Source organism: Leptonotus elevatus, chromosome 11 (assembly GCF_054856555.1).
Source record: "Leptonotus elevatus isolate MCC_2025b chromosome 11, RoL_Lele_1.0, whole genome shotgun sequence".
In the NCBI taxonomy this organism is placed as follows: domain Eukaryota; kingdom Metazoa; phylum Chordata; class Actinopteri; order Syngnathiformes; family Syngnathidae; genus Leptonotus; species Leptonotus elevatus.
The window spans coordinates 952,200-973,554 of NC_141249.1; the positions used below are offsets into that span (position 1 = coordinate 952,200).

Here is a 21,355-nt window from a genome sequence, read left to right on the forward strand (position 1 = left end):
TTATAGCTGCCCGCAGCTCTAGTTATTAATTTTATTATTATTAAAGTATCAGAATAATGTAGCACTGGAATTTTATATGAAAGTGATGGTACAATAAATGTATTAATTCTCAACATAGATTGCAAAACTCTTCCTCATAGTTCCATCTGATATTTAGACATTTTTATTTCTTCTTTTACCTAGTCCCAGGCCATAGTTACAGGACTGATTTCACCATAGTCTTGAAGGAATGTTTTTCTGACAATCCTTTCAGGAAACTCAACTAAAATTAATTAATAGGGGTAAAATTCATCTTTTTTTTATTTTATTAAGAAAGTAAAGTGTCATGCGCACATTGTGTTGAAATCTACATATCCCTCTGGTCCCCAAGATTTCTTTGGAACTGTCTACATATCCTTGGGTTCAGTCTTGCTGCGGCAGTTGTACTCCAAGCCACTCATTGAATAGAATGACTATAAAGCATTGATGCTCAAAGTGCAGCATTAAATATTTTAATTGTTCTAATGTTAATTTTTTCACAATTTTCAAACTCGAAAATACAAGAATGCAAAAGTTCTTTAGGTTTTCCTTGTGCGTATTGCATACTTTTCCGATAATGTTTTTGTCTTTTCTGATGTTTTCATCTGAAAAACAATGTATCCATTCATAAAATACATGCCAAAATTGCTTTGACTAGAATCTGCCCTGTCATACTCTACAGTGCATTGAGTATGTATTCCCAGGTCACTCAGCCCCAAGCAGATTCTAATACTTTGTACTTCCAGACTACACAGTTGTCTTGCTGTATTCTAAGTAAGAGTAAAAATGCTGAAAAATATATCGTAATGTTTCTATATTGTTATATTAATCTTAGTGTTTTGTACTTCTTGATTTTTTTGATTTTTATCACCCAAAAAGGTGCCTTACAACCTGTGATGATAACGTCAGTACAACCAGTGTTTCAGGCTGTTAGCCCCTGACAGAGTATTTTAAGCCTCTAAAACAGGACTGGCATTAGAGTCTTGCCTGTTTGAGTGGACACCTGGACTATACTCGGGTGGTGGAATGTGAGTGTGGGTGGGGAAGAGTGTTATTTTGTTGGCTGCTAGGAAAGGTGCTGAAAGAGTGGAGGGAGGTAAGCCGTCCAATAGTACTGGGAATCATGGTAATGGTGTTTGGCGTCATGAGAGGGATATCATCTGGTGAGCGCCTTAAGGCCAAAGTATAGTCTGGTGGGCAAGTAGTCCTCAGCAACATATCATGAGGATTCAGTGAATCACCCAGCCGCCTGCAGTCTTGGTCTAGGTCTGAGTGTTGCTTCATCTGAAGAGACATTATCTCCTCTTCCTGTGTATGAGCAAGGTTGTTGGTTGCACTCTGTTGAGGGCTGCAGCGCTTGTGGATGTCATGCCGGTGCTTGTCTTTTTTGTAATAAAGAGCTGCAAAAGCCAGAATGTTGAGGAAGAGCAGAGATGCTCCCACAGCGATAGTCACGGACAACTCAGTGGAATAGTCACGCTGGTCCACCAGATGTGGTTGGTTGTGGATGTCCTGGTTCTCTGTTGGGAGGGGAGTTGGGTTGGGATTCTTAGTCACTAGAACCTTTGGCTTTGGGGTGCGGTTGCTTGCGCCTGATGGAGAAATCTGAAGAAACCATACACACAAATATATTATTATTACATAATAAACAATTGGTTGATAATAATTCTGTCCCCACCTAGGGGCAGGGTGGCATTGAAATGCGGCACAACTCCCAAGCGGCCAATCTATTTCAGGTTGATCTGATCAAATGTTTTTGCTTTGCATCTGTAAGCAGTGTCAGGTCTGTCATCTCGGCACCCTGAGTTTGTGTGTGGTGGTCAATTGGAATCTTTATTTACTATTTACCCACACGTGTGTACTGACTAACAGAATATATTTTTGAGAGCGGTTTTGGTTCTACTTGGGCTGTCAAAAATAAAGTGTTAACTTTGAAGATTAATTTTAATTCTTTAAAGCGTTAAAAGAAATTAACTCGCGTTGTTTAGGGCGGGACGAAACCACAAGTGGGGGGAGGGGGGTGTTGGGGGGACAAACACAACTAATAGATGAATAGACGCAGCAATTAATTCTGTTCTCGCAGAATTACTCACCATTTCCTTCTTGAATGTTGAACAGCTTCGTGCATTTTTATTTGGTAAAGATGTTCGTGCTTTTTCTCCCCCACCCCTTAAGACAAGACTGAAGACGACATTTTCATCCGTTGCGCCTTGATTGGTCAAAACAAACGTGCAAAGATGCCGCATCGTCCAATCAGCTCAAAATATTGTACAGCAAGTCCCTCCTTTCCCAAACGGATGTGCCGAGTGAAGTTCCAGATTAACATTGTGTATTCCCTTGAGTTAATCACAATTATCGATCTGGCTTGTGAGGTTAGCATTTTCATCCTTCATTTTCAAACTTAAGCATTACATTACCACTTTATCATCTTTTTATTTTATCTTATGTTATTTTCATAAGTCTAGGGACTTAGTGGGCTAAACTGGAACCTTAAGGGATTGACAGCGAGAAATTAAATTCGTAAGAGTGTATTCATACCTGCACTGTTTGATTCACTTTAAACGGAGCAGAGTTTGTTTCCCCCGCTGATCCGGACCTTTTGTGCAGGTCTGAACCCACTGAGCCATAGACGTCTATTAGACGTCTCGTCTAAGTTTAGACCGACATTAGACCGTCTATAACTGGTCTATATTTTAGCCCGAATCTAGACAACACAATTAATCAAGTAAATATTAATAAATAAATAATAATTAATAAAATAAAATAAATAACTGTAGCTTGCATAAATTATGGCAAAATGTTGGATTACTACGTTTAAACAGCCACTGATTAATGTACAGTGTAGTTTAAATATAGATTTGATTTAGACGTCTAAATCAAGTTCTCATTTGAACTCTCTTTAGACCAAATCCAAAGGATTGAATTAAATACAATGAATATCGTGTATTGACAAAAACAAGTAAAGAAATAACTGCACAACTGGATTTTTAATGTCAATCAAAATGCCACATCGCACGACTCACGAATAAAGCAGCCAAATACGCATATGAGCATTGGGCGTACGAAAACGTGCTGGACTGTCATCAGTGGGTCTTTACAACGCTATGATACCTCCCCACCACTAGGGGGCAGAAACGTGCTTAAGCTTCCAGTCGTTTTGAAAGAAGAAAAAAGTGCAAACAAGTCATTGGTTGTAAACTTCTCATCAGTCGACGCTTTGAAAACAAATAAACACTTTCTCAAAGACATAGAGAAGGTGAGTGCTCGAGGCCTCGTTATTGAAATGTTTAGTCCTGCAATGTTTGTTCATTTAATTGTTTTCATCCGTGACCGAAGTTAACTTATCCGCTAGGTTAGCTTGCAGTTAAGCAATCATGGTGTTGTTTTCTTTTTTGAATAATTTAAGATAGAAGTGCTTCTGAGGTTAAGGTTAAAGGACAAAGGGGGTTAGGGAGTTAGCTTTTTATTTATTTTATGCTTGCTACAATTTTTTTTAATGTATGTAATGATTATGGCCATTTAAATCTGCTGTTTAAGATGCTACTTTTTTGAGAAATATTGCACATAATGAATTGATATACTATCCGATCTGATTTCAAACATAACCCTTTAGCAAAATTTGTGATTAGTTAATGCACATGTATCTTTCTAAATATTAATGTACGTATTATTGATCATTTATACCTTCTACAACACTCTGTTATACAGCAAGAGGACAAAGTACATAAGTTATTAGCTAAACCGCCTATACAGCACTATATCAAACGTGACTAGGGATGCACCGAAAATGAGAAATGCTTGACCGAAAACCGTAACGCCGAAAAAAAATTAGGCCAATTTTTACTTTCATTGCATTTATTATAATAAATTTAAATTACAATATTATTATAAAATATTTATTTAGCACTGGCATTTTAACAAAGCACAATATAAATTGAAATGTGCCCACACCACAGACATGTTGGCTAATGGTACATTAAACACCAAATGAGGGTTGAGCATTTTCTGGCGTTGCGATAGCACTTTATAGTCAATGTAGTTCGCACAGGCGGGCACGGATGCGTGCGATAGGACAAGGTGCGGCGCACTTAAAATTCGCACATTAACATTACCAATGTTTAAAAATAAATAAATACATTTGTACGCACCAGCTAATCGGCTTTGGGAACGGACTGCAAAGTCACACACAGCGTCCTGTACAGGTCTGTAGCCGCCCGGCGATAGCAGTAAGTTGTTTTTGTGTTAAAAATTGTTGATACCAAGAGTGCTAGCATTAGCTTAAGTATTTAGCACGGCCATCGTAATGGCAAAAATAGCAATTTTTGGCCCAAAGTTTTCGGTGGCCAAATATTCGGTTCATCACTAAATGTGACTAATGTTGCAAGTATGATTTCCATTTGTTCTCCGAGCAGGTAATCAATGGCACACGCGCACACACACACACACACACACACAAGATGTTGCACGCTCTGCTGCGACAGCCCTGACCTACCACCCTACGTCTTTTTATGTGCGTTTTGATGTGCTTGTTCTATGGTTAACTGTTACACTATTGTAACGAATATTGCCCGTCACCGTATTTTTTTTTCATTTGCCTTTTTAAACACTTCCCCCTGGGGAAGCCTTAACCCTGTGTTTTCTCAAACCACCCAGAGACAGTTCAAAAGGAAAACTCTTTGAATTTCCCTCCAGCAGGGACTGGATGTCGTTTTCACAACCCACAGGAAACACATACCTCAGCGCCTACTGAGATCTAAAAGTCTGTTTAGCAAGCAGACTAGCGATAAGACTGCTTATCAGTCCCCAAACCACTTTTATGGTCTGGTCTATCTACAGGAATCAGCCATATGTTTTGGAAACAACGCCCCATGGAAGTTATATGATAGAACAGTGCCCTCCAGTGGCCACTATCGATATTATCCTCAAGAATCCTGCTGCTCGTAATTAATCTGAAGTCTACATAATTCGGGACATAAACGGACTCTATGTACTTGACTTGGATCAAGTGACTTCTGTTGTTTATCTTTGTACACAACCTGTATGTCTATCTCAAATAAATGATGTGTGTAACTCCTGCAGCCACCTAAGTTCAGCTAATTACTAAGTTTAGCGGATTCAATAACTTTATGATCGCGGTAATGTTTGTGAATGATAAATGAAGCACCTGGCTTGTCAATTCTGATAAAAAAATATTAAATGCTATCCCAAAAGCTTGGTCTCAGTCGACAAAGTCTGCTTCAAGCTCACGGAAAAGGCGGGACTACTGCTTGACCCCCCGGAAACAAGTTTAAAAGTCAGCGCACTAAGGAACTTCCTCCTCGTCTTCGCTCTTCTCCCTCTTCGCCTCTTCTCTTCTTGCCCCATGAACTTCTCCTGACCATCACCACGCTGAGAGCGACCAAGTGGCTTCCTTCTTTGGGCCGCGCACTCCAAAGCACGCATCACGCAAGGACTCGCAACCACACTGCGCGTCCCAAAACGCGCCTGGCTGTTCCTGGCGAGAGCCGACCCACCTACCTTCCGCTCTCTGAATCACACAGCGTCCCGCCGACTCAGTTCTAAGACAGCTGTTAGGCACTGAGCCGCTGCGCGCCAACGACCCATTTCTGCTCCAGCCGTGTGCCCAAGACGCCCCGCAGCAACCAAACCAACTGACTGCGGCCTTTCAACCGCGCAAGCATATCACCACCAACCGGGACTTGTGCTACCCAAACACCTGCCGCGGCCTCCACGCCACACGCGTACCTCGCAACCAACCGGAGACCTGCAGCGGCCTCTCAGTCGTGCGCCCATCACCATCAGCCAAAGACTACTAGACGAGTGCATCGTGGCCCACCAGCCGCAACGGAGTTGTGCTCCGCTTGTTAACCGAAGAGCTAACCGGCCGGCACTGCTAGCATCTGTCTCAAAAACTGTCCGGACTCCACAAGGTACAGATTGAATCACAGTAATCTTGATTATCGAAGTAATCACAACCACCTTGTGCTATCCTTGCATATTGATAATTTATTGGTTGTTTGAATACACTTATGCTAATCCCCAGTCAATTTAAAGCATATTTGAAATGACTATATTGTAATTGCAATCTTCAATACTGATGTTGCATTTATTGCCACCCAGAAACATCCCGGACAGGCCAAAACAAATCTTTTGGACCATACCTTTATTAAAAAAATATATATATATGTTACTTGATATGTACAACCAAATCAAACTACATCATATCCAAAAGCACACACAGAATGCCACATACTTTCTGTAATAAGGCAAAGACTTGTTGTAATTGGAAAATGTTTCAAACTTTCAACTAACATTTATTTCATTTTTCAAGAGCTAGGAAGAGGGTGTACAACTGTGCCATAACGGAAAACAGAAAGGAGGTATTTTATAAGGATTAAACTAATTTAGAAAAAAAAGGTTATATCAGTAGTAATTAAAGTTATTAAGTCTGTTTGTCTAAGAGTTTCAGATGGTCATTGTGGAGACCCTAATGGCCATCCTTGGATGAGTTAAAGAGCCTCGACTCTTTGGGAGAAATCGAAGCTGTGAGTGGACAGTTGCCCATGAAAACTCAGGAGAATTTTGACATGATTTCCTGGGAAATAAAAAATTGGTGTATTTTTTTCTTTTGCATTTTGGTTTATGCATCCCAGGCAGGTAGTGTCAGGTTTTTTTTTGTTTTTTTTACTATTTTTTTTTATTTTGTATTAGACTTTGAGCTACCTTTCCACCCCAATTTCAAAACAAAACAAATGTTTATATTATATTTAATTTCATTGCAATATGTTTAAAAATGTGAGAAGTAATTAAAAATACATTGTTATTGCATGTAGTTTAAATGTTTGTGATGGTTTTGATAATGTTTGACAAACAATGTATTGATTGAGATTTAAGTAGGATAGTTTGGTCAATGTCAACATCAGGAGATGTATTTATATCCAGTAGTAAAATAAGCATATGTTACTGAAATCTAATTAAAAGTTCCAAAACACGTGATGTAAATTGTCTTCCTGGAACTACATCAAGATCAGGTTCACAGGTTAAATTTGGTCCCTTTTTAGACAACCTGATTTAACATTCAATTTGGACAACTTTAATTTCCTTTATTATTGGTTTGTTGTGAATAATGTTTAACAGACATCTATACGACGTATAATGGAGTTAAAATTTGGTGGATACCAGCGGTAAGGGATGCCGTCAAGCTGAAGAAGGAGTCCTATTGGGCCTTTTTAGCCTGTGGGACTCTCGGGAGTCCTCCTCAATTCCTTTGAGGAAGCAGAGTCTGGGGACTCTGAGGTGGGCTCTCCTATCTCTGGGGTTGAAGTCACTGAGGTGGTTGGAAAGCTCCTCGGTGGCAGGGCCCCGGGGGTGGATGAGATCCGCCCGGAGTTCCTAAAGGCTCTGGATGTTGTGGGGCTGTCGTGGTTGACACGCATCTACAACATCGCATGGACATTGGGGACAGTGCTTCTGGATTGGCAAACCGGGGTAGTGGTTCCCCTTTTGAAGAAGGGGGACCCTTCTTAAAAGTTGGGTGTTCCAACTATAGAGGGATTACACTCCTCAGCCTCCCTGGTAAGAGCTGTTCAGGGGTTCTGGAAAGGAGGGTCTGTCAGGAAGTCGAATCTTGGATTCAGGAGCAACAGTGTGGTTTTCGACCCGGCCGTGGAACTGTGGCCCAGCTCTACACCCTCGGCCATGAGGGTGCATGGGAGTTCGCCCAACCAGTCTACATGTGTTTTGTAGATTTGGAGAAGGCATTCGACCGTGTCTCTCGGGAAACCCTGTGGGGGGTGTGTTGTGAGTTCGGGGTACCAAGCCCCTTGATACGGGCTGTTTGGTCCCTGTACGACCGGTGTCAGAGTTTGGTCCGCGTTGCCGGCAGTAAGTCGGATTTGTTTCCAGTGAGGGTTGGACTACGCCAGGGCTGTCCTTTTATCACCGATTCTGTTCATAACTTTTATGGACAGAATTTCTAGGCGCAGCAGTGACGTTGGGGGTGCAGTTTGGTGGCCTGAGCATTGCAACTCTGCTTTTTGCAGATGATGTGGTGCTGTTGTATTCATCAAGCTGTTGACCTCCAACTCTCACTGGAGTGGTTCACAGCCGAGTGTGAAGCGGTTGGGATGAAGATCAGCACCTCAAAATCGGAGACCATGGTCCTCAGTCGGAGAAGGGTGGCGTGCCCTCTCCGGGGAGGAGTCCAAGGATTTTGGGGTCTTGTTCACGAGTGAGGGCAGGATGGAGCGGGAGATCGTCAGACAGATCGGTGCAGCGTCTGCAGTGATGCGGACTCTGTATCCGTCCGTTGTGGTGAAGAAGGAGCTGAGTCGAAAGGCGAAGCTCTCGATCTACCGGTCGATCTACGTTCCTACCCTCACCTATGGTCACGAGCTGTGCGTTGTGACCGAAAAGAACAAGATCCGGGATACAAGCGGACGAAATGAGTTTCCTTCGCAGGGTGTCCGGGCTCTCGGTTAGAGATAGGGTGAGAAGCTCGGTCCGAGTAGAGCCGCTGCTCCTCCGCGTAGAGAAGAGCCAGTTCAGGTGGCTCGAGCATCTGGTTCGGATGCCTCCCTGGAGAGATGTTCCGGGCATGTCCCACCGGCGGGAGGCCCCGGGGATGACCCAGTACACTATGGAGAGACTATGTCTCTCGGCTGGCCTTGGGAACGCCTTGGGATCCCGCTGGAGGAGCTGGTTGAAGTGGCTGGGGAGAGGGAAGTCTGGGCTTCCCTGCTAAAGCTGCTGCCCCCACGACCCGACCTCGGATAAGCAGCATAAGATGGATGAATGGATGGATAAATGGAGATAAAATCTGCTGCTGGAGGGGGTAACTGCTGGGTGGGCTGGCCTTGGTGAGCGCACAGGATTATCAAGATCTGGATGTGAAGAGCTGTACGCACTGTGGAGGCTGTGTCGGGTATGAAGCATTTTAAGCATCATCGGATGCATAAGTGTATGTGATTTATGTGAACATTGGAACTCCCAAGACACTTGATAAACCTTTAATGAAAGTTGGTTATTTTTTATATTATTGGGTAATACTAAACAAGAAAGAAATAGTGTGATACTAAAATATTTGTTTGTGCCTTCCAATAACTCCTGGATATTATTGTAGAGAACATTCAGCCCCAAACTACACAAAACAGTAAAATAAATAAATGAATAAAATAAAAAATAAATAAATTAAAAATGCCCACATTTTTGTGGACCTATGACTTCTTCTTCAAAAACAACAACTTCTGGACCTTTTTACATACATTTCTAATTGAGAATAGATTTTTCTAAATAAAGAAAAGCATTTGTTTATATAGACCAACATATTGATGTCACTAGAGTGTGCTTAAAACCTTACAGTATGAGCTGAACCTGAACGTGATATGACCATTGGAACAATAGCAGCTTTGTTGAATCGCAGGTGCAAGTCATAAAACTCCTGGAAGCAGCTTCAACACGAGGGCATACTCTGGTCAGCCTGTTTTTTTCCGGCCCTTAATGATTGTTAAATCATCTTAATGGGTTACAGTTGTCAAGAAATAATTTTTATGACGGTCAGCTGATGTACATCACGAGTTTGCTTATTTTGCTTGCTTTGTCAATCCAGCCGGTATTTTTTCATGTTTAATATAGAACAGTAGATAAACACAAGATAATTAGTATATAATATATAGTGTCACTTGGGCTGCATTCATACTGCACTATGAACGCTCATCCACACGCATTTGTTTCATACATCAACAAAAGCCGGATATGCGCTCTGCGTGGGCGGGAGAGAATGCTTTGAAGGGAGACAACTGACACATCTGTGACTATATACAAAGCTGTTTTGAGCTGTTTGAACAGTGTAAATTTTGATTTGTCTTTAATTTTATCACACTTGAAACATGAAGCATAAAGTTGACATGTGTGGGCAATAGTAGAAATTTAGCCCCGCAACGTCATCTTTGGTAGACTTCTCAATGAAGTGAGGAGGTCGAGGAGTGTCCCCTTATTTCCCCCAAATATTTCTATTACCTCTTCCAACCTCGCTACTCTGGCGACATAAAATGAAAAAATAAGTTAGACGGATTTATGTTACTGTTTGTAAACAGCACATTCAAAACTGATGCACGAGGAAGCCGAGGACAGCAGCCAAACAGGAGCGAGCGTGAAAACAGTCCACCAACCAGGAGCGCGGGCGTTTGCACAGCTGAACTTGTATAATGTATGCAGACAAGACACATGAATTGAACTCCTAACACGTCCGTGAAACAAGTCCACCAGTCCACCAATCTGTATCATGCGTTGGCACAGCTAAATCTGCATATGACATTGATAAAAGTCGCTTGCCTCGGCGACTTGGCTGGCGGTAAAACATTGGGCTACTTCCGTGAACACTGCAACGTGACGTTGTTTTGGGTGTACGTCACTCGACGTGTGCTCTTTGCGCATCATGGGCGCGTTGCGTTCACATTAGATGTCGCATTTGTTTTTGTAATGTGAACAGTACATAAAAAGATCAGATGTAACAAAAAATCCGAATTGGGCATCATGCCCGGTGTGTGAACGTAGCCTTGGATACCTTTAGAATTGCATATATGGCCAAATTCAAACTTCATCTTGACGTGCGTCATTCTATTCACTTACCTGATGAAATATTATGGTGCATTTTGACTTTTTTTGGTTGCAATGTCCATTTATATAAATCATTTGTGAAGTGACGTTAGAAGTGAGGAACTCCGGGTTATTTTGAGGCAGGATTCCTAGACGCACTGCTAGCTAAACTCGTTGGCTAAAGATGCACTTGTTCTAATAATTGCTTATTTTCAAGCACTTCTATTACAATTTTAACTTTTGTGCTCCTGGGAAATGAAAATAGGGACCTCAAGAAGGTTGTTTTTGGAGAAATCTCAAAGTCAACATTTTTGTTCATGCAATACATTTTTGTGTCTAGCAAATGTTGCCGACATGCAGACCCTGCCAGAGCAGGTCACAAATGGGCTAAAATTAAAACTTATAATATGCCCTTTAAAATTATACCAAACACAGCTCTCTCTCTCTCTAGCTCTCTCACTGAATCTCAATTCTAAGACTGTTCAGTAAATATTTATTCAAGCATATATTTTCTGAGTTTATAAAAAAAAAAGTTCTTACTTTTGTGATGAAAAACACTGATTTGAATCTCAATTCGGCTGTTTTGCCAATAGTTTTCAAATAAACAAAAATTATAGCAACTTTTGATCAATCCATATCAATTTCACACTTTTTTTTAACCATTTATTTTAAGTGTGAAATTGAGAAAAAAATACTACCGATGTAAGCCCCACTTTTTTCCGATCAAACCATGCCTCCGGTTTAGGTCACGCCCACTTCCGGTTTAGGCTACCCCCCCCCCCCCCACACACACACACAAATACAGATAGAGATCATTTAGATGGTTGAACAGATACAGATAGTGTTGTACTCGCTCATCACTAGTTTTTTGTTCTCTCTGTTATTCCTGGCTTTGTTGCCAGTGTTTTGTGTTGTTTGTACAATTCGGACCGGAGACAATAAACCTTGTTGTTACCTCCTACCTGTCTGCATATTTGGGATCCCTTTGCCAACCCTGGGTAACCGGGTAACAGACCAAAATAATTTTGACGCGGATTGGTTTGTTTCAATCAGCTGATATTAAGGCCAATGGTTGAATCTGGTTTGGTTATTGTTGCACACGTGGGTGTTATAAAAATAGTGGAATATAAAACGTCCTGAACGTTAGCCTAGCGTGCTACTCTCTATATTAGCGACATTAGCTAGCTGCGCCAGACACCATAGACATAATAGTAACATAGAGCAAGCCATGTGTTTGGCTCCAATAAGTTCATAATAGTAGCGATTTTGACGTGGATTGGTTTGTTACAAACATCAGACATGCAGTTATGATCAGTGTTGGGCAAGTTACTTCTAAAATGCAACATATTTCATAGTAGTGATTACTTGCATTTGAAAGTAATCAGTTTCTTTACAATATTACCGTCTATGTCGAGCAGAGGTGGGCATTAAGGGCCTGCATGTTTTGCATGTTTCACGGACGTGTTAGGAGTTCAACACAGCTGAAATCTGATCAGCTCATCAGCAAGCTCTGCATAAGCCTGATAATGATCTTGTTGATTACAATCAGCTTGTGCTTGAAGTGAGAAACTTTCAAAACCTGCAGGACTCCGGCCCTCGAGGACCGAGATTGCCCACCTCTGATGTAGAGTAAGAAGTAGGAAAAAATGAATAAAGCAAAACAAAACAATAAAACAAAACAAAAAACTTTTTTTTAAAGTAACTTAAACTTGAGTAACTCACACATAATTGTATTTGCAACATTGACATTCAAAAGAAGGGCTGACGGGTAGAAACCATGGCTTATTAGTAACCCGCCCCATCGATTTTTACTATACGCATCATATACATTGATTATGATAGTCATTGATTCATATCGTTATCAATCCCAGACTTAAGTCTGCACACTCCTTGCTCAGTTCATCTTGAGTAATGTCTGGGTGTAGGTTGCAGCTAGTACCAATCATTTGGAATTGGTAAATCGGTTCCCGGACGCCACCAACAGGCCCATCCAACCAGGCGAGCAGCCAAGGCAAGCGCATGATCGTTCACCTGTAGCGTCTTCACTGACTTTGGATCAGCTTTCACTAATTTTGTGGCTTCCAGAAAAGTAGATCTGCTTGCATTCTTCCCATTGCGTCTACAGCAATGTTCACTCCATTCTGGTCAGTGCAGCCACCACTGTTGCCAGCATCCGATGATGCTTAGATCTTGATACTCCTGAGCGCTCACCAAGGCCAGCCCACCCAGCGGAGTAGCCCCCCTAGCTGCATCCCGGAACCATATTTACCAACCCATTGTAAATATTTAAAACAGATACATTGCAGCCACAATACAACCTTATCACGACAGCCTTGCATGTTACAACAAATGTCCAAACAGAAATATTGCCAGACAATGTTTACATTCTTACAGGAACAGCAATACATGTTATCAATGCAGGTCTATAAACAAGAGTTAACCTTGGCAGTGTCAGTAAGTAATCATCTGCTATATTTATATTATTGAAATCATGACAGCTCCAGTTTTGGGTTAATTAGTAATATGTTACGATAATTTTATTTGTGTAAGACATAATCCACAATTTAATTATGTGAGTTACTGATAGCAGTTATTGTCTCTCAAACACCGCCAATTCTTCCACTCTTTTCACAATCCATATTTTCTTCTGAGAAGATTAGTCTTCTTTTGTTTGGATGAAGATCCGACAGTCTTTTGTCCATTTGTTCTCGATTAATCCATTCTTTCTCAATTGTTGCGCCCTTCTGGCAATGTCAGCATTTCGTTTAGTGAGATTTTCGTTGACGTAGACATGTTTATCTTTAAACTTGTAGCTATCTCTCAAAAGAGCAATCTTTTTCTTCCTGTCAACAAACCTGATCAGAACTGCCGGTGGTCGTGTCCCCCCAGTTGTAAGCAAAAAGCACATCTGAATGTGCGCTGGATCCACAATTAATCTCAAATCTCTGAACGAGTTGTTATTTGCTGTTCCACAGTCTCGTTCGCTGAAGCTTGGTCAGAATCAACTGCACTTGTGCTGGCCGCAGCTCTCGCCCGAGGGCCGCGGCTTAATCTGTATACCAGTAAATATCACATCGTTGATTCAAATATTCTGTTCCAAATCATGAAAGGAAAAGTTTATAAAACTGTGGTGAGACCAGCGATGTTCTTTGGTCTGGAGACAGTGCCAAGGAGGAAAATACAGGAGGCAGAGCTGGAGGTGGCAGAGATGAAGATGCTGAGGTTCTCTTTGGGAGTGACCATGATGGATAGTATCAGGAATGAGTACATCAAAGGGACAGCACATTTTAGAGGCTTTGGAGATAAAGTCAGAGAGGCCAGACTGATCTGACTGACTTGGTTTGGACATGTCCAGAGGAGAGATAGTGAGTATATTGGCAGAAGGATGCTGAGTGTCAAATGCCAGGAGGAAGGTCTAGAGGAAGACCAAAGAGGAGGTTTATGGATGTTGTTAAAGAGGACATGAAGGTAGTTGGTGTGAGAGCAGAGGACAGGGTTAGATAAGAGGCAACTAATTTGCTGTGGCGACCCCTGAAGGGAAAAGCCAAAAGGAAAAGATGAAGAAGAAGACTGTATATATTTATATATATACTGTATGGGCTTTCACATTGGATGCCATATTCTTGAAGTACTGTATTTAACTGCATTTGAAGTAATCCGTTTTAAATATTGGTAATACAGTGGCACTCATGACTCAATATAACGTTACTTGAGTGTGCGTGCATGTCTCTGCTCTTCTCCATTCCGCTCCCAATTAGTCGAATGCGTAATCAAATACTACAAACTGGGAACAAAATAATTTACACTCGACTTATTTTTTAAGGAAAGTGTCAAAAAATGTATCACAACCTGTCACTCTGTCAGTCATCTGGGCTTTTTCTATGCAGACCTGTGATTTCCTACTGTGTGCCTGTTCAATGAACGCACTTTGAGTCCACTGCAGGGCCAGAAGTGATTATTGCTTTTTCTTCTGCTTCTCTGCGAAACACATTTGCTCTTGTTACAAACCATCTTGTCCGTCATGTAAGAATTTTTTTTCCATATGAGCGCTTTTAGGTGTTCAATGCGTGAAGCCTTAATTAGCTCGTTATGCTTCTCAACGAGGAGTGCACAGCCAGTCAGCGCTTCAGTGTTCAGTGCGTGAAGCCATCTTCCTGGGCCCTCTCGCACACAAACTGAAGGAGGCGTGCTGCTTTTATGTGTACCCGCCTTTAAAACAGAGTGTCACATATATATATCACATATCACATCGTTGATTCGAAGATTCTGTTCCAAATCATCCACTTTTTGTTCCAAGGTGAGAATGCGTTGATCTTTTTCTTGTCTCTTTCTTCAACTGCTGAATTTCCTGCAGAAGTGGTTTGATGCTCTTTTTCATTTCAAGTATTTCGGTGACCATTTCTTTGAGTTTTGCAAGAGAAGATTTTATCTCCTCAATTTCGTCAGCTCTTTTTCTGCCAGGCATATTGCAGCAATGTAGTTAAAAATCCCAATGTCAACAAGAAGTTAGAAGTCACGAGCGAGTGCAGGAGCAAGTACAGATGCATCCTTCCTCGACAGACGCATCCTTGATTTTTTTTTACATCGGGGATTTATTTATTTAATTATGAATTTGAGATTTTAAAAAGAAAATGAAAAATTTGCAACCAGAGCTAGTAAAGTTAACTTGTAATGAGGACCTTTAACTATATAGCGTGTGGTATAATGTTAAATATTTTTACTCTATGGTGTGAGATCACTGTATTTGATCCATATTTGTATCAAGATGTATTTTTTCCCAAATATACATATTGGAACTGATATTTGGTCCGGTAAATAAATAATCCCAGACTGTACACCATAAATAAAATTATCAACATACTAAAATGTATTTACATACAAGGGACAGATGAGTTTATATTTCCAATGTGTGTTACTCTTATCAATAACATAATGTATTTTTTTTATGTATGTAAAGAAATTGACTAAAAATAATAGTGATAGAGGAAGTAAAATTGATGGATGGGTGGATGGAAGTGTGTAACAAAAGCAAAAATATATATGTATGTTCACACTGCAGCCCAATTCAGATTTTTTTGGTGCCCATTTATGCGACATGTGTCTGATGTCTCCCCACCCCCACCCCACCCCAATGCAGCAATAGGCTACAATTCCAATTTCTTGTCTTCTTCTTCTTTATAAATTGGATATGTATGTTATGCGTCTGCAAAATGAACGCAAAGTAACATTGTCAAATTTGTATTTGTCTTTAATTTAATTCCATTTGAAACATTCAGCATTAAGTTAACATTTGTGGCAGCCCGGCAGACGGTTTATTTATTCCGCGAATCAATGACGTGACGTCAGCTTTAGTAGACGTCTCGAACTCTCCATACATTGCCTCATTTCCCCAAAACATTTATTGTACCTTCTCCTGTCTCACTACTTTGGCGATATGAGATGAAAAGGCACTGACTTACATGTAAATCCATGTGATAAGGTGATCCCCTTATCATTAACATTAACATTCATCAGTCGTTTGAGCTTTTTCTGTGTATGCTAAGATTTCCAACTGTGTGCGTGGTCATTGGATGCACCTAGAGTCCACTGCGGAATGCGAGCGTGTTTTTGCTTTCTTTTTGTTTATCTGCGATAAATAATATTATTTTTCTTGTTACAAAACCTTGTTTCTAAAACTCAAAAACACATGTGTCTTCCTAATGCATTTATTGAAAAACATTCTTAACCGCGGCAGATAAAGATTTTTTTCGGGGTAACTACTTTGGCACAGCACCACCTCCAAGAGTGCGTGTCAAGATAATTCACTCCTCAATACACTAAGCATGGTTTTAGGAGTCAGTTGTGACAGGAAAGTTAACTTATTACCCACCCAGTGTCTTTGGTAAAGCCCATATCTTACTGAGCAGCACAGGATTGCGAGGGTGTGTGCACATAGCGAGTGTTGCTTTTTTGGCAGGCTTCAAAGCACAAGCAATGAATAAAAACAACACAAGCAATAATGCTACATGGTTATGAGCAGCGCTAATGCCGCGGCTCCCAAATGAGAAAGAGAATTGCGTGTGCTTATGAAGACCCGATGGTGGTCACATGCGAAGCAAAATGTTTAAACTGGTTTTAAAAGCCGCTTTACAGGCTCCGGGTGGCGGAGTGATGTAGGCGGCGTGTTCGCTTACCCGCCCGGGAGACCATGTTCGTGTGTGTGCGTGAGTGAGTGAATAGAAAGGAAAAAAAGCCAGAGTGACAGAGTGAAGCAACGGACCAGCGCGAATGTTGATGACGTATGTAAACAAACACGCACGTACATGGCTGAGAATTACCGCCTCCGGCAAACTGATCAAGCTCATTTTTTATTATTGTGCAATTAATTTATTTATTGCATATCGTGACAGCCCTAACTGAAAGGGGAAAAAAGTTCATACCTTGGTGGTAGTGGGAATAAGTGGAGTGACATCATTGAGGCTGTGCAAATGAGGAACCAGCTCCAACCATAAATTAACCTGAAAATAGAGAACAGAGAAAATTTAAGCAGAAGAAAATGTAAGCAGAAGGATTTGGATCAGTCTGTTTGTAATGTTTGAATGTGAGTTTTTAACTTTGTTTTACAGCCGTGGCAAAAAAAACATTTGTTTTTACATGGAACAGACAATAAAGCTATCTATCTATCTATCTATCTATCTATCTATCTATCTATCTATCTATCTATCTATCTATCTATCTATCTATCTATCTATCTATCTATCTATCTATCTATCTATCTATCTAATAAATAACAGATGCACTTGCTTGTTTGCCTACTGTTTTACATAATTGAATTTAGAGTCCACAATTATTATTTATTTATTTTTTCCTTACGGACATATTATTACAACAACCTTCAACACAAAATTCACAAGTTCACAACATCCAAAAAGAAAAAGGGCTGGCGGGTGAAGCCATGGCTTATTAAACCCTGTCCCCAGTAAACATTTAAAGAGTAACTCAACAGGAAGTCAGAGTCTTGCTCCATCCCTCACTAAGATTTGAAGTCGGCACTCAAAGGGGGTGTTGCCAAATTAGCAGGTGCTAAATTGTTAACGTACCTAAATAACAAGACAATAAAATAACAAGACAAGAAAATGCTAACTTTGATGGCATTTTGACTACACATAAAGGGAAAATAAATACAGATTGTACACACTTGCAAAGCCTTTGTATGATCAGAATTGAAAGCACTCCCCGGTGTAAGAGAGGGGGTAATTCCACGTAGCAGCATTGCTGAGTTGGAAAAAAAAAAGCACTCTTGACACTTCAACGGCAATAGTAATATCATCCAACCTGTCCACCTCACGCATGTATATCATGTCCTGTTCATCAAAGTGAGTGTCAATGCTTTTGCGTGAAAAGTTGATGGATAAACACTAGATTTATCCCTCCTCGTCATTGTAGTCCTACTTTCCTGCCACGGGGCAGAGAAATAGTCACGTGATGTCCGAATATCTATAGCCAACTTAACTGTCTAGCAGTCTCGCCTTTATGTCCTTGTCTCTTCCTCAAAGATTCACACATTTAGCCATGTTTACGTTCTTTCTTGGAATAGGGAGTCTTACTTACATTTCAGAGGCCCGACAAGTTGGCCTTGACAGTACATACAACCTTTGTCTAACTGGTCTCATTGGTGTGCCTATTAAATATATTTTTGTATTGTTTTTTAGAGACAGTTAACATCCCTGCACCAATTACTCCAGGATCCAGTTTATTCCATTGCTTTACCACCAGTACAGGAAATGTGGTTCTTAGGTTTTTTTGTACAAACGCAGCGTTCCCTCTCAAATCATATTTCGATTCGCTTGCCGTTAAGCAAAGTGGTACATTTTTAAGAAGGCAATTGTTAGCCACATTATTCATTATCTGAATAGTTCAGAAGTTAATTAAATCATGGTGTTTGAGTATTGATTAAATATTATTAAGTTAATTATTAAGTATTTAATAATTCATGTGTATGCACCCTGTAGTTGGCATTGTGTATAATTCTGATTCAGCTTTTTTTCTGGAGTAATAGCAAGGGCTAGAAACTGCCTTTCTAAGTGTTGCCCCATGTCTTTGTACAGTAGGTCAGATACGGCAGAATTAATGCACAGTAAATTATATGAAGCACCTTCTGATTTAGCACTTTCTGTGCTCTCCAAAGAATATAATCTAGCTAGTTTACTGCGTAGTTGCCTTATATGAGAGTGCAAATTCAACATGTCATCAATAAATATTCCCAGCACCTTGTGCTCTCTAACATGTTCTATATTTACATTATTTACTTGTATGATTATACCCTGTTTACAGACGTTTTTCCCAAACATGTATTTATTAATTTTTTAGATTCAGTGAATTTTGTTGTTGTTGTTGCAGTAAACTATAGTTGTAGCTAGTGTTGTCACGATACCAACATTTTAACTTTGATACTATACCTGTATAAAATACCTCCATACAGATACTGAAACGGTACCTCGACAAACATCTAAAACATCAGCAAAACCAGAAAAATTTAAACTGACAACAGAACTTATTTTTATTTTTTTTATAATTCAAACTTATTAGGATGCATATATGAAGTGAGAAGGGCATTGAAGATGATGAAGTGTGGAAAGGCACTTGGTCCTTATGATATACCTGTGGAGGTATGGAAGTGTCTAGGAGAGGTAGCAGTAGAATTTCTGACTGGGTTGTTCAACAGGATCTTAGATAGTGAGAAGATGCCTGAGGAGCAGGCTGGAACGGGTGGAGAAAAGTGTCAGGTGTGTGATAGAAGGGTTTCAGCTAAAATGAAAGGAAAAGTTTATAAAACTGTGGTGAGACCAGCGATGTTCTTTGGTCTGGAGACAGTGCCACTGAGGAAAAGACAGGAGGCAGAGATTGAAGTGGCAGAGATGAAGATGCTGAGGTTCTCTTTGGGAGTGACCATGATAGATAGAATCAGGAATGAGTACATCAAAGGGACAGCACATGTAAAGGCTTTGGAGATAAAGTCAGAGAGGCCAGACTGAGATGGTTTGGACATGTCCAGAGGAGAGATAGTGAGTATATTGGCAGAAGGATGCTGAGTTTCAAATGCCAGGCGGAAGGTCTATAGGAAGACCAAAGAGGAGGTTTATGGATGTAGTTAAAGAGGACATGAAGGTAGTTGGTGCGAGAGCAGAGGATGCAGACAGGGTTAGATAAGAGGCAACTGATTTGCTGTGGCGACCCCTGAAGGGAAAAGCGTTAGTGTATGTGCGTGCGTGCGTGTGAGTGTGTGTGTGTATTCATTAGTTCACCAAAAACCTATTAAAAAATCCCATACCGTTCACCTAAACCAAACACCGCCGTCAGGAGACCCGAGGAAGGACCAAAGAAAAGAAAGGAAAGTGAAATCCAGCACCGACCAGACACCATCCACCACCCGAGTCCTTCACCAACCCCAGAAACATCTAAATTCCAACAAATCAGGGAGACCTCAAGAAACCAAAGGAGAGACTGAGGAAAGGAAGGAAGGACAGACAAAGCAGAGTGAGATCCACAGACACCAGCCTCCACCGATTCAATGACCTGGGAAGAAGCAGATTGTGTCTGAGTTTTGATAGATGCTGGTGTGCTGCTTTTATGTGTACCTGCCTTTAAAACAGAGTTGGCGGGCTGTCTCGTATTTATTTACCGGTGCTAAAATAAAATTATACCGAGCCGTTTTTGACACCAAAAACTTCAAGGTACGGTACTGATACCGCTATCCCGTGCAACACTAGTTGCAGCTTTGAAAATTCCTCATTTACAGTTGCTAGCAATTGATTTACCCAGGATTCTTGCCCCATCCCCCCCCCCCCCCTCTCGGATTCTCACCACTCTGCCCACCCAGGCCGGCAACCATCTTGGCTAATTGATTAGGTACAGCCAGGATTCTTGCCCCCTCGTACACCCAGGGCGGCGGCCATCTTGGCCAATTGATTAGGTACGGCGAGGATTCTCGCCCCCCCGCCCACCGAAATTATGGTAGTATAGAAATTGGTCTGTAATTACCAAATTTGTGTACTACTAAGTTTTTTAATTAAAATAATATATATATATATATATATATATCAAAGTTAGTTTTATTAATAGCACAATATTGCTTTTATTGTCCATAGAAGTAATCAAAAATAAATAAATAACTAAAATAAATAAATAGTACATATGTATGGATTGTTCTGATGTCACTAAACATGAGTGCTGGGAAGTAAAAATATATTTAGAAATGACTTAGTTATAATGTTACAATTACTATGCAAGTTTTGGACAAAATACCTTATGTGTCTTTTTTTTTTTTTTTTTGACCCAAGGGCTAGGTGGGGCTGTATTTATAACTGACTATTGTCATAGACATACCTTCAGGTCATGACTATTAACATACAAGTGAAGTTTGGGATTTTTGGGAGCATGTACCGGGGAATTATTATGTATTTTGTCTTTCATAGCGAAGGAAATATGAAACACAAAATATGATGGGCTGCCCCCGTCATATTGTATTTAGAAAAGTCAAGATTTTTTTCCCCTGTTGATGGCCCAGGTCTTGACATGGTCTAGGCCATGGCAAATGTGGCAAATGTGTAGGAGAAATGAGCAAGAGTATGCCCCCTGTAAATGTTAAAAAATTGGCAAAAATCGGACATTCAAAAATTTGTAGGTCACTTCCTGTTCATTTAAGCATATGGGTCCAAGAGACTTTTTTGTAGGTTTTGGGCTCACTCAAATGCCCAAAAAT

The 21,355-nt window shown here is 40.6% G+C and overlaps 1 protein-coding gene across 4 annotated transcripts in view; it reads right to left on the bottom strand.

The window, feature by feature from the left end:
• Positions 1-477: 477 nt before the first annotated feature.
• nlgn1 (neuroligin 1) overlaps positions 478-21,355 on the bottom strand; it is a 230,978-nt gene continuing 210,100 nt past the window's right edge. For all 4 annotated transcript variants that reach the window (XM_086088428.1, XM_086088430.1, XM_086088429.1 and 1 more), the window contains 2 exons: positions 17,034-17,111; positions 478-1,623 (listed from right to left, as the gene is read on the bottom strand). In XM_086088428.1, coding sequence (XP_085944554.1) covers positions 1,027-1,623; positions 17,034-17,111 — 675 coding nt within the window. In that variant the 3' untranslated portion in view covers positions 478-1,026. The remainder of the gene's footprint in view (positions 1,624-17,033; positions 17,112-21,355) is intronic.